The 14,070-nt window shown below is 35.3% G+C and overlaps 2 protein-coding genes across 2 annotated transcripts; one reads left to right on the top strand and one right to left on the bottom strand.

Annotated features, from left to right (window-relative positions):
* Window positions 1–5,847: 5,847 nt before the first annotated feature.
* On the bottom strand, window positions 5,848–8,042 carry LOC108579728 (Kv channel-interacting protein 1-like). The gene is made up of 4 exons (XM_017943334.1): window positions 7,919–8,042; window positions 7,188–7,258; window positions 6,432–6,704; window positions 5,848–5,994 (listed from the first exon to the last, which is right to left on the bottom strand). The coding sequence occupies exons 1-4, from the start codon at window positions 8,040–8,042 to the stop codon at window positions 5,947–5,949; spliced, it is 516 nt and encodes a 171-aa protein (XP_017798823.1). The 3' UTR covers window positions 5,848–5,946.
* A 186-nt stretch (window positions 8,043–8,228) lies between these two features.
* LOC108579807 (T-complex-associated testis-expressed protein 1) lies at window positions 8,229–12,603 on the top strand. The gene is made up of 9 exons (XM_017943418.1): window positions 8,229–8,275; window positions 8,578–8,850; window positions 9,481–9,672; window positions 10,014–10,181; window positions 10,281–10,419; window positions 10,767–11,004; window positions 12,085–12,240; window positions 12,380–12,494; window positions 12,555–12,603. The coding sequence occupies exons 1-9, from the start codon at window positions 8,229–8,231 to the stop codon at window positions 12,601–12,603; spliced, it is 1,377 nt and encodes a 458-aa protein (XP_017798907.1).
* Window positions 12,604–14,070: the final 1,467 nt, after the last annotated feature.

The following is a 14,070-nucleotide window of genomic DNA, read 5'->3' as shown; positions in this document are numbered from 1 at the left end:
CTCCATACACGCTAGATGTCGCTATGGTAACAAATTTTGATTCGTTATTCGTGCTTTTATACCGCTATAGCTAAGTTTACATCTTAACTGCCTAGAAATTTTCTTAAAACGTAAAAATAGATATTACGCTCGTCGGCGAGATTTTCTTTCGTTACGATTAAACAAATTAGTCAATTCTAACGATGAAAAGAAATACACCATTTTTTATGGAATACACTGAACAGAATTAGAAATCGAATTAGTCATCGATTGATCGATAATCGACGATGCATTACACTGTTTTTGATTAACTTACATCTAAATAGAGTTTACAGTCAATCAAGAAATAAAATCAATGTCTTTTACACGAAGAAGGAAACAAACATCATACAAGTTAAAAGCTGGTATCTAAAAATTCTGACACAGTTGTGAAACTTTCGTTTACAATTCAATGAGATAAATCCTAAAGACCAATAAGGTTAATTACGAACTATGTTACCTCTAATGTTCGTGAATTGACTATGACTACTTCGATCTATATAAGGTGTCTTGAAATACGTAATACAACGTAATAAATCTTGATTTTCGTTAAAAATTAAGATCAATCTGACAAGTGGGATCTCTATATTTTATAATTTTTAGTGTTTTTTTCGTGGAAACCCGCATTGGGAATTGATTGTATTTTGAGACACCCTGTATAGCCACGATTTGTCTCGTTTGCTAGATTTACCATCTAATAAGTTTCTCAAAAGTTGATCCTTAAACACGGGAACATCGATCTTACGTCTCTATGATTTGAATTTAACGGTTACCCCGATTTTGAAACGACCAATAGAAGCACGCACGATATGTAACGATCTAAATTACAAATTTTCGAAAGGAACAAGTTGTTATCGAATCATTAGCCGAAGAAAATATAATATTTTCACTCTACTAAAACATGTTGACGATGTTTTATTTGAATCTTTAACGAGCAACTAGAATTTTTTCTAATCCAGGAGATTTGAATTTTCGCTTCCATTTTTAACAGAAATAATCATCGAATATTCGTGTACAAATCTCTTCCACCGCGAAATGTTGCACAATATTTTGAAAACGTTGATTCGAAGAAGTATCTTCGATACTTCGTAGTACAAAGCATTTCCGGTTTCATTTAACCGCATTAAGAAAATCGAAAGTAATGAAACACCATTGAAAATGAGAAAAAAATCTGGTACAGTTGTAAATTCACAATTCTTTAATTATGCAAATTTCAAATAATAATACGAAATTGTTTCTTGCTTTATCTTATATTTTATAACCTAAAATTTTGTTCTTTGTCGAAACCGGAAGTACTTCATATTTTTTCATTTGTCGTCGTCGCTTGGGAGACTTTATTCTTAAGAACATTTCCGATTGTTCCACACGTAGAAAAATTTTTTTTGGTTAATTATAACGTTCGTTGTTTCTTCCTCCTAAAGTCCCTCTGTTGTTTTTATTAGAAAAGATGTAAAAATCGTTTAACATTAGATCGAATGCGATATACACGCACATTGTCATCAGAAACATGGATAGACTTTTTTTTTAAATTGATCTTATCATTTTCTTTTTTTATCGAAAGGAGCTCCCATTCGAGACATTCGAGAAAGCTCTGGAGCAATCAGAAAATTTTTTATCGATAATTTTCGATCATCCTTGCCTGGCCATTAGTGTTATAAATTTTTCTCCGTTTCGAACATACAATTGACTCGATCAATTAGAAAAACGCAACGAGCTGCTTTTAATTAATGCTCACGACGAGACTCGTTAATTCATCGTGAACACTTAGGTTTACGCTTTCATTCTTCTTTAGGAACAATGGACAACGGATTGTAGCATACTTTCAACCTTTTTGTTGGCAATAAAACCGTGAACAGCAATGGGACGCATGCGTGCGAGCTCTGGGTGCAACCCGCGGGCGCCTGCGCAGGTGAACAAGAGCACGCGGGCGCACGTGTCACGCTGAAAGCAGTCTAACCGTGTACTCAATGCAATATTATTTGTAATAAAAAAAAGAGAAGAATTATTCACGACAAAATAAAATAATTGAACTTTTACATTTTTTTTATGTTTAACGTTACTATTGCAAAATAGATACTAAACAACAATCCCATCGCTGTTTATAATACTGAGTTAATAACATGAGACCGAAAAAGAAACACGGGGATTATATAAGTGCAAGAACAATTAAAAGTGCTACGGTAATTTCTTTTAATCTAATTCGAAAAGTTTAAATTTCAAATGAAATAAAAAATATCTTCAATATGAATTAATATAATACTTCCTCGTTTTAAAAAATTACAAGATTGTACAATTCATACGTGTTCGTATCCAGATGGTAATTTATAGGTAACAGGATAAAAAGATCTGAGCAGTTTGCAGGTTCCATCTGAGCGCGAATACACACCATCGTTATTTATCTATACGATTGTTATAGGAACGCGCCTAGCAACCTACGCGTCTTTCTCTTCTAATAAAATACTTGGTAGTGAAGGAGTTGATCGATTAACAAGTAATAGTGCGAGAGTGCTACAAAGAGACAACAACGGTCAACAAACGGTTCTTATTCTAAATTTCTTCTAAACTTGAGCCCCTATATCGAAAGATTTATTTAGATCTAAAATGAAAGTGTGTGTTGTTTAAAAACTTCACGTGAGGTAACTATCGTTTTCAAACCGTTCTAATTAATTTTAGACAACTTGATAAAATTTTTTAATTAACATCTACTTGTTAATGAATAATAATCAACCTTAGTGATTCTATAAACTGAAAAACGTGCATCAAAAATTCTGATCTCTTTATAAAATATTTATTTCGTTTGTTACTATTGAAATTGATCTATCTGTAATAAAAAGAAAAAAGGTTTTTTTTTGTATTAAACGTTACTATGTAAAGGGAAATTTTCAAATGAGTCCAGTAAAAATGTAATCGAAGGTGCACGTTCAAAGATCGAAGGAGTTATTTGGGTTGAAAAGACACACCTGGTATTGTGTATATCAATAAAACGTGGCTGTGTGTTCCTAAAAAACTGGAACTACTAAGATCGACGCAAGCTGCCTACGCCTATGTCGACTAGCTGGTCGTGCAAACGTTCAATCGACGATAAATCGTACGATCTCTCGAAAACGAAAATCGTTTCTCGTTCTTGTACTCGATTATTTCTTCTTTTCTCCTGTTTTTCATTCTCCTCTTTAAATCACTAGATAATTATTGCAATTTGGTATTTCGTTTTGCTGAAAGACCACGAAAACCTCTCTATTTCTTTGTTTAACGAGTTTTAACGAGACTACATAACCTTAACGACTATTTAGTGTTCGCTTAAAGAACTACGAAATGCTTTTCTTGATAATCGACATTAGAAAATTGATTTTCAGTTACCGCTTACAACTACGATATAATTCTACAAACGACTTCGAAAAAACAGTTGGAACCCTATAGGAATACATATAGGACATATATAGGATATATGTATATAATATACTATGCAGAGATAACAGAATATCGTCTGAATGTTTCGTTTCGGGAGAACCACATTGTTTTCGTATACCTTTTGCTTTCAATTTCTCAAGATTGTCACGAAAAAAGTACCAAATCTTCACCTTATTTGGAGGCTTTATCGCCGAATGCTCGTTGCACGCTGAAGTACATTTGACATATGATCTGCTTGAATACGTACGAAACCAATGTTTTCTCGGATGGATAGTCACGCATTTCTCATCAAATACAGCGTATGATTAAATTTATAATATGAATTCTTCATGGAAAATACTTCGTTTTCGAGGGATATGATTATAAGATTATGTCAAATTCATGTGCATTTTCGTCTTGTTTACTTTCGAATTAGGTTTTGAGGTTATCGCGGAAGACGATTTTTAGGTTGGCTTCCGATTGTAAAGAATCGAATTGAAAAGTTACTTTGTAGTATTTGATTTAGTAATTTTTATTTAATAGAATTCTCATTAAATATAATAAATCGTGTGCGCGGTATACGTGAAAGTTTTAATATTACTTTCGTTGAAAACGAACGAAAATTTACTTGACTCACATCTCCACGAAGAATTATTCTCGATCGAGTTACGAGTTTAGAAATATCCTGTGCACAATCTCCATTATTCTCCTCACTAATCCCATGGATAAAATTGTACCTTTCTCGATCGTATACACAGGCATTTCATCGCTTACCACAGAAATATAACAATTTTTACTCGGAGTTTGGCACGGAAGTGAAACAAGACGAATTCGTATCGAATTCTTTTTATCCTTGATGTTTTCTCTTCAACGATGACGTGAACACGGTAGAATGTTAAACATTCTCTTCGATATTCGATATATTTTTACTCGAAATAAACTTGAAGATCTCGACGCATCGATAGATGCTTACTGTATATTCTTGTTTCGTGATATACTTTCCGAGTTGATTTTATTACTTTCTTCCTAATTTATTGATACCATCGTGTCTTTTAGTCGTTCCTGATGCGATTAGTTTCGATTCGATTCTTAGCGTCGATTCCACAATTGACAGGTCGTTTATCCCTCCCCTAAGGGAGTACCTTACTCCCATTATAGTCTGGACGTTTGGAGAGATTCACTTACGTGACGTAAACTATAGTTCTTCCGCAAGAAGAAATATCTGCAGCTCGTCCGTCCATTAACCACGAGCGTGATTGAACTCTGTAACTACCAAGACTCTTGAGAACTTGATTATTTTCCTTTTTTTTTTTCATTTTTTTTTTAGCATTCTTCCTTTTTTCTTTTTAGAAGGTACGATTCCTTGCTCGTCGTCGGAATCACGTATCACCTTGTCCTAAAAAAGAAGAAATTTACAATCTTCAGGCCATGTGCCTGATTATATTGAGGAAAGCATTATACAGGGTGTCCGTAACTGATAGAACAGCCGGGAAGGTGATTCTACGTAAAAAAAATAAGCTGAAAATATAGAATAAAATTTTTTCATATGTGGCTCTTTTTTCGAGAAAATCGACTTTAAATATTTATCTAATACATATATGTCCAAGTACACTTAATTACGTTTCGACCTATATTTGTACCATTAAGCGATGCCAATGTCATGATCAGTATTGATAATACATTTATTAACGATTTCCTTAATTGAAATTTACATTACTGAACGAATCATTGAAAGAGACAGTCTTGTTAACGCATACAAATCTTTGCTCTTTGAATCAGGGAATCGTGAACTGACGGTACGGTATTTTCACGCTTTATTCGTTTGAAAGCTTGTACGATTCTATCGTTTAGCTGCAGGAGATTGACGCCATTTTCTGCATAGACCATTTCTTTACGACATATTACATTACCTCTGTTTATCGACGTAAAAGTATGAGCGAAAGCATTAGTTTATTAACAATATTTAAATTGAATTTTCTCGAAAACTAAGAATTTTATGCAAAAATTTTACTTTATATTTTCAGTTTATTTTTTTATGCAGAATCGCTCCCTTCCCAATTGTACCACCAGTTACGGGACACCCTGCATATTCCTAACTAACTTATTTCTCAATAATAACAGTGTTCCAAGGATATGGAATTGTTAGGTTAGGTTAGGTTCAATGAGATTTTTATCAACTCAGATCTCCTACATTGATTTTCCTGGTTCACAATAGAGACTGTTCTTCAATAATAATACTGTTCCACGGGTAAAGAGTCGTAAAGTAACGTTAAGTTACGTTCACCAGGAAGTTTACCCTTAGCAAAAAAGCGGAGCTTCCGGTTGGTTCCACCAGTGCGCCGCTAAGAGCATGTAGAGCTCCTGGTCCTGTACGGTGTAACCTGGAGGTGGCTGAGAAGGCAAAGGCGGTGGAATAGGTGGCAGCAGAGAGTAGGACGGTGGCGGTGGCGAAGGCGACTGGGACTGCGAGAAGGTGGTCGTGGTGGAGAGCGGTGTTGGCGGCGTCGTGGTCATTGCCGGAGGCTCTTCCTTCTCCGGAGATCAAAACGCGTAATCGAACTTTGCCAGCGACCGTGTGGTCACGTCATCCTGAACAAATTATATTCTCTTTTACGTGTTACTATTACGTAATTAACACATTGATATAATTGATATAACGAGGTCGTAAAATTAGTCAGGTGTCAAAGTACAGCAAAAATATAGTGAGGATGTAAATTAGAAAAAAAATTTTTACAATATGAACTGTTAGTGATTTTTTTCTTACTTTCAATAGCAACAGAAATAATTTTGGTGATCATTATAGATGAAACACTTCGTACATTAGACAAACATCGTCAGAGTATAAAAAAAGAAACCCCTTCCTTAAAATACTTTAATTCTTAAGATAATACCTTTGCAAACAGTTCAGAATATTCCAAGCAAACCCTTTTCTAGAACATCAAACATTGCACGGGTTCACGTCGATGAACGATTCATGAACAGGCAAGCAATGTTTAAACAAGCAGAAAATACAAGCGTGTAGGTACCCTCAGACAGCTCTCCATAAATTCCTCGATCGTTATTATGCCATCCTGGTTTAGGTCGAACTTCTTGAACACCCTATCCAACTGTTCCCTCGCTTTCCTCTCTTCCTCAGCGTGATGTCGTCGACCCATAAGCTCATGCACTGCTATCACCACCTCCCATAGTTCGCCCCTGGTGATGCATCCATCGCCGTTTATGTCGTACAGCTTGAAGATCCATCGTAGTTTCTCGTAAATGCTACCGCGCAGCAGTGTCGATAGAATGACCAAGAGATCCTGCGAAAATCGCGTCTTATGCGATGCGAATTTCATCCGGGTTTATTTAGAATTCGAATATTCCGATAGAGAACAGTAATAGGAAAATTAGAAAATTAGAATGATGGGGGAACTGGAAATTTAAAAACTTGAAAGTTTGGAATACGAGAATTGAGAAATTAGAATTTTAGGAAATCTGTAAATTTAGAAATTTGGAAGTCTGGAATGGGAAAATTGGGAAATTTGAGAATTTGAATGTTGGGAAATCTGGAATCTTGGGAATAGGACAATTAAGAACTTAGGTAGTTAGGAAATCTGGAAACTTGAAAGATTGGGAACAGGAAAATTGAAAATTTAGAATTTTGAGAAATCTGGAAATTTAGAAATTTGGAACTCTGGAAATCTGAGAATTTGAGAATTCTGTATTCTGTTCATCTAAAAAATTGATCAATTTTGAATACCGGAAATTTCAAAAGAATTCTGTTAGAGGAGAATGAAAATTACCCTAAAGTTCATGGCGCCGTTGCAGTTAACATCGAAGGCCTTGAACACGTAATGGGCGTAGAGGCTGGAGTCTGCGTTTGTTCAAGCAATATTAAAACATCCGAATCACACTTACAATTCGCGAGAGATCTTCTATTTATACAGGGTGTCTGTTTTATCTCAATACACCTAAGTATTTTTTAAGAAAGTGATGTTAGGAAACAAATGTTTTAACGAAAGTTGTTTGAAACAGGGGGGAAAATTATGTGGTATAAATATTTTTTTTTGTACCAGGTATGGTGGGGGAGATTTCAAAATTAGTTTAATTTTTTTAAATGGAATGCTATATTTTTTTATACATAATATGATAGTGTATGTTAAGACGAGTGCAACGAGGTAGGAATAGAGTCATTTCCTTTCATGGAAGGTCGTAAAATTGCAAAAACCGGGAGCCGAACTACATCACGTTCCTCACTGTCGCGTGTGTCTATTTTCGCACCTCGTTGGACTCGTCTTAACATACACTATCATATTATGTATAAAAAAATACAGCATTCCATTTAAAAAAATTAAACTAATTTTGAAATCTCCCCCACCATACCTGGTACAAAAAAAATATTTATACCACATAATTTCCCCCCCTGTTTCAAACAACTTTTGTTAAAACATTATTTTTCTAACATCACTTCCTTAAAAAATATTTAGATGTATTGAGATAAAACAGACACCCTGTATATGTAATTGAAACTCACTGCCATGGGGGAAGAATTTCGCGTAGATGTCCTTGAACAGATCTTCGTGAACTACACCCTCAGGGCACTCCTGAAAAGTAATCGACAAGATAAACGTTATGATTACCATAAAAAAGAAAGTCATTTAGTTAAGAACGAGTAGAATAGATAGTGTACATATGTTAATACAGTGAAGATAGTAGCTTTCAGTGTCAATTATGCATTTCGCCTGAAGCAGATCGTAAAATGGTGGAAACAGGGCGGAAATGAGTCGAAGAGGATGATTGTGTTTGCATATTTATGAGTGTAATGCATAAAAAAAGTAGCAAAAATGAAGATTCCGTATACTATACCAAGGAACACGTTCGAAGCATACAGGTAATAGTTTTATTAAAACATTTTATTTTTTTATCCACTTATTTCTTTTGCTGTAATATTTCCTTAATACTGCAATAATAGTTATTAAAGAATTAATTAAATATTGTAATATTAATTACTATAATACCCAATATTACAATAGCAATAATTATAGCATTAATCTGTTATTATAATACTGATTAATCTAATCTGAATTTAATATTTCTTCTGTATTTAAAATTCTCAAAATGTTCCAACTGTATTATTATCAATTTTTAGCTAGAATATTGCATGAAAATATTTAATAAATTATTTTTCGGAAGATGTTCGTACGATACGACGCGGTTAACGTGCGAGGTCGAACGAACAATTCGACCGGAAGATGTTTCCTGGGACGAGTGGAAAGTGCCAAGCTTAAAGACCCTCGCCCTTCGTGTGATAGCCTCAGCCTGGAAGCAAAACCCGATACTGGAGGAATTACCAACCTGTGAGGATAGAAATATGCTGATAGAAATTCTATCTACCGATCTACCATTTGAACTGACCATAAAGAAGATTGAGGATGACTACTATTGGGAACGTTGCTCGAAAGCCAGGTGAAAAGTGTTATTAAAATCCTTTAGAGCATTTTCTCCTGTTTTTCAAAAATTCTGATGGAATTGGAGCGGAAAATGGTAGTCCTGAATTGTAGGATAGGAAGAATAGTAGATAAGGGAAATGAAAAGAATTGGAAAATAGGAGAAAAGTAAGATAGAGGAAGCTGAAGATTACAATGTAAGAAAATAGAAAAGGTAGGAATTGCAATACAGAGAAATATAGGAATGGTAGTATAAAAAAAGAATCAGGAAAACAGGAATAATTATTTCCATAAAAGATAGAAAGATTTTCAGAAAATAGGAAAACTAGAAAAAGTGACCTTTCCCATAAAAGAATTTTCTACTGAATTTAATATAGTCAAAAACTTTGCAATCGCCATAAAATCATAAAATCCAGAAGCGATATCGTTTAATAGACTATTCACCTAGACATACTTCATTCAGTAGCAGTTCTATTAATTTTTCTTGGCTGCCTTTCAAGAAACATTCTCTTGAAATATTGCCCGATTCGCTACGTATAAATTCAAAAATTGTGTCATCGAATTTACATAAAGCGACTCGTTTTTGGTTTGCTAAAGAGGTTGGCCCGAAATTCGTTGAGAATACACGAGGGAATTGGGATTATTTCAGATGGGAGCACAACGCTCCCGCCGAACACGGCAATTCTTGGCGGCGACGCTACTGTGAGGGCGTATTGCGTGAATATTTGGAGAATCTCGAGCCAACTTTCTTCGAATCGCAGAGGGAAGCATGTGAAAAAATGGTAGAACTCGTATTGGACCATGTGCACACTATAGAACTGCGTTACCTACTACCTACAAAGTAAGTTTTCCAGCAGAAGCAGAATATACAGGGTGTTCCTGTAGAATTCAATGGATGAGAAGAAAAAAGCAGATTCCACTGGAACTTACTTTTGAGAAATTGAAAAAACTGATTTGTAGCTAAACTAATGATTAAAATGAAAAACTTTCCATCGTAGTAACAATTCTCGACAATTTTGAAATAATTTTAGCGAATAAGCAGCTACACTCCCTTCTGCTCACCCATTCAATTGTGGCACAATTTAGCATTCTAGTTTAGTAACGAAATTTTTCCATTCGCATTATGCTTATCGCGCAAGTTTTAATGTAATGCAATCGGTATATTTGCTGGAAACGTTGCAGGAAGCAGAGGATATCCTTGGACGAGGAGGATCCGTGTCTAATGGCGGAGGAAGACGTCCATCACATCCCCTTGGAGCTTATTCTGCCTCGGTTTCCTAATCTCACTGAGATTTGCATTAATTTCGGGCTGATTTACATGAACGACGGCTTCGAGTGGCGAGACTTCGAGTGAGTCGCTTGCTACGGACCAAGGTTTACTTTTAAAGCGCCCAATAGTTCTCGAGGATTGATCTATACGTATGAAAAAAAAAAAAAAAAAAAATGAAGGATTTCCATTGAAGATTGCGCTGGTCTTGGACGAGGGATTAAGGCTTGCCCGAAATTGAAGAAGTTAACTTTGACTAGGAGCAATCTGGACCAACCGCGTGCCGCGGCTCTTCTTCAGGGAGTTGTTGAGAACGATAATGTTAGTGAGAATATAGTAATAAATCTTTTACCATCATTAATTTCTAAAAAAAAATTACTCTTGAACAATATAATAATCGAAAGTATATTTAAAATTTTGAAACACCCTGTATATTGAAATATTTAGACCAGTAAAAATGGAATACCCATATTTGAATAAACAAGTAGAAATTCATTAATCCTGAACACCTATTATATGAACTTGCTTCAGGAGACAAGAGAGTTATCTTACGCTAGAAACTTTTCAAAAAGAAAAGTCTCATTGAAAATTCTTGTTCTAATTGATCATCCAATTACTATTAATTAATGCATTAATAATTCATAATTCAATTTTCTCTTTCTAATCAGTTAGAGGAGATAGATTTTTCACACTGCAAACTACAGGACAAAGGAGCCCACGCAATCGGTGAATTTCTATCGTTACATAAAAACTTGAAAACCTTGCACGTGGCGAATAACGACATAGGACCAGAAGGAGTGTGCGGCATAACCTACGGACTACTGAAGAAGGAGGACTCGATATTGAAACATCTTAATCTAAGGCTGAACTCTTTGTTGGATGCTGGCGCGTTTCACGTATGCGCCTGTAAGTGTACAAAGTATTGGGTTGCTAACTTTATCCTCCATGAGTCAATATTTACACTGTCTATCGTATCGAAGCAGCGTGGCTGGCGATTGTATCTCCGCCAAAGAACAAACACGTTGCTCGACTTCCGTGCCGTTAATCTCCGACGTGTTTCTGCCGGAACTCTCCCCGGGCTACTGTTTGACTTTTGCATCTGGTCGAATGGTCACCGTGCTCTATAATCTACAGGGCAAACTGTGTAACTACCCTTATTTCCTAAAAGTTGACCAATTCGCGATTTGTATGGTTTATTTTCATGGAAATTATTCAATACGTTTCTTTTTCTAATACAGTGGAACATCGATAACTCGAACCTCAAGGGAAGGGGAAAAATCTTTGAGTTATAGAGGTTTCGATTTATCGAGTTTTCGAGTAAAGGAGATCATTAGCAATATCCTTTTTCTTTCTTGATCCAGTTTTTACTGTTTCAATTATGTTTATTTTATCAACCAATATTACTATTTTCTGCTTGCGTTTAGAATTCATTTTGTTACATATAATCCGGAGAAAAGAATGAGAAACTGTGCTTTAACTTATTCCTTCAATTTTTCACAGCAAACTGCTTTTGTGATCAAAACACATGCACTGTTTATCTCTATAAAGAAATAAACAATTGACGATCGTTGAACCGTTGATCCTATTGGATCGATTGACTGATATGTAAAAATTAACTTCGGCTTGTAAAGGTCGGAGTTCTTCTGAATTCCAGTTGTAGAGGTAAAATACATATTAAACTTACGACAAATAATTCGAGTTAACGGAAGTTTTATTTCGAGTTGTAGAGGCTTTTACAACGGAGCCGAAGGGAATGAAGAAAATTTTCGTCTTATAGAGAATTTCGAGCTATCGAGTTTCCACTGTATATGTATTTTGATAGGAAAATATTGCAATGGACTTGATGTTTTAATACTACAACTGAATTCGAAGATTTCACTTCTCGCTGTTTGGAAGGGAAACAACTTTCTCAAAACAGAGAGATCAGATCCTAGGGAAACACGCCGAAATTACATTAGAAGAGTTCATTGTCTGCGTCTGTTTTAGATCTGCTAAGAAGCGAAAGTTTAGAAGTTCTTGACGTGAGTGCTTGCGGAATAGAAGCTGCAGGAGGCTCTGCAATAGCCGAGGTGCTTGGTTCTGGTAGCATGAAAACTGAAAGCTTGGACTTGGATGTGTCGAGCAACAATTTTGGCGAAAATGGTGAGATCTTCCTCCTCGAAGAGACTCAACAAAATATTATAAGCTAAAAAATAAAATTAAATATTTTTTGCATTGATTTTTCTTTAAATGTAAATCTATATAATGACAACAGAGAGTCTAATATGGTGTATAATTTCAGTTGGAGAGTCATTCGATACGGCAATGAAGAACGCGCCGTTCGTAGTCGGTTTTTACGCTCGAATGTGCAATTTCTCTTTACAAGCGGAATATTCTATCCATGAGAGCGTGGTCAGGTAAAGAAAAACGTTGTGTCTAACACGGAACGATATTTTAGCGTCTCACATTACTTTCAGGAATAAACAACAGAGAAAAAAGGATAAAGTGAAACAGATGCTCGAATAAACATGGATATTTACCGTCGACGTGTTTCCTCCAAAATAAACAGTTCTGGTCGAATATTCTTTACATAAATAATGTGAAAGTCAAAATACAATAAATAAATAGAATTTCAGATTGCATAGCTGATATAGAAAAAGAGAAAGACACACAAAAGTTTAAATAAAAATTATAGAACCAAAGAAAAATATGTAAATTTGCATGAATAATATTTAACTAAAGAAATAATTAAAGAATATAAATAATGTAAAATAATCGTAGAAGTAATGTAAAACTGAAAATAGAGAATAAAACAAGCTTATTTAATGCTTTGTAGAAATATTTAAAATCTGGCAGATTAATTAGTAGATTGCAACTGGAGGAAGTATAGAAATCGCCAATATTAATAAAGTAATTAACACTTCTGCATAATATCCGTTTCCTTCCTGTTCGGATTTTCGGCCGGAGCCGAAGCAAGCACACAGCGAATGACCGTCGTAATAGAGAAGGACTAATGAAAGAGTTGGCAACAAAAGAGCAGCGGAACTAGGGTGCCGCTTCTTCGAGGAAGTTATGCGAAAACCGCGAACACAGTAAATTGCCGCAGAAGTAGGTCAGAGCTAAGACTTTTTGCATTATTAAGCCGAACGGACGTGAGAAAAAAAAATATACATATAAAGGAAGAGGGTCCGATTTCGCGCAATCTCAGTAATAATCTTCCGTGTCGTTTCCTTCGCGTTGAAAACAGATTTAATCTCATCCACTATCGTCCTTCTGCATGGTTGAATATCGAGAAATAACCACAGGATTGAATTATATGACTATTAAGTTTAATGTGCAATAATTTTAGTACCTATAAAGTATATTCTCCACAAGTGTCAGACCGCCAGGAAGCTAAACCTGACACTCATAGAGTCAGGGACTACGTTTTCAAGCCTCGTGCCCGCCTTTGTAGTTGGCCGAACAGCGAATAAAAGGACAACAAGGACAGCGAATAAAAGATAAGCATGAAACGTCAGTCCAGGCAACCAAGCGATTTAAATACCAACTTTTTTAATTTTACGTTTTTCTATCCCGAAACTTTTCTTAACATATTGATGAGATTTTTCTGATGAAAATGACATCAAACACGACATAATTTGAACAACATTTACTTATTAACACGTTCACTGTCACGCCAGATTTACAGGTTGCTGTCAGGCGGCCAAAATGCTCGTATATGTATATTCCGAAAACCGATTTTTAATTGCGAAACACTACTGAGACGGTTTAATTTGGGACAATATTTGGTTTACTTATTAACACGTTCACTGTCACGCCAGATTTACAGGTTGCTGTCAGGCGGCCAAAATGCACGTATATGTATATTCCGAAAACCGATTTTTAATTGCGAAACACTACTGAGACGGTTTAATTTGGGGCAATATTTGGGCTCATATTTGAGCTGGTAATACACAACACAACTAACTACTAAACCAAATCACCAGAAAAATT

The sequence above is a fragment of the Habropoda laboriosa genome, unplaced genomic scaffold (assembly GCF_001263275.1).
Source record: "Habropoda laboriosa isolate 0110345459 unplaced genomic scaffold, ASM126327v1 scaffold72, whole genome shotgun sequence".
Lineage (NCBI taxonomy): Eukaryota > Metazoa > Arthropoda > Insecta > Hymenoptera > Apidae > Habropoda > Habropoda laboriosa.
The sequence above is the reverse complement of the archived record's forward strand: the minus strand, read 5'-3'. Positions and strand labels throughout refer to the sequence as shown.

Excerpts from the sequence above, each read along its gene's own strand:
- LOC108579728 (XM_017943334.1), bottom strand. The coding sequence starts at position 8,042 with ATGACTTTCTTTTTTATGGTAATCATAACGTTTATCTTGTCGATTACT. Across the intron at positions 7,259-7,918 it reads GAAATTCTTCCCCCATGGCA|ACTCCAGCCTCTACGCCCAT; the intron begins GTGAGTTTCAAT and ends GAACAAACGCAG. Across the intron at positions 5,995-6,431 it reads TTATGGAGAGCTGTCTGAGG|GATGACGTGACCACACGGTC; the intron begins GTACCTACACGC and ends TAATTTGTTCAG.
- LOC108579807 (XM_017943418.1), top strand. The coding sequence starts at position 8,229 with ATGAAGATTCCGTATACTATACCAAGGAACACGTTCGAAGCATACAG. Across the intron at positions 10,420-10,766 it reads GAGTTGTTGAGAACGATAAT|TTAGAGGAGATAGATTTTTC; the intron begins GTTAGTGAGAAT and ends CTTTCTAATCAG. Across the intron at positions 12,241-12,379 it reads CAACAATTTTGGCGAAAATG|TTGGAGAGTCATTCGATACG; the intron begins GTGAGATCTTCC and ends GTATAATTTCAG.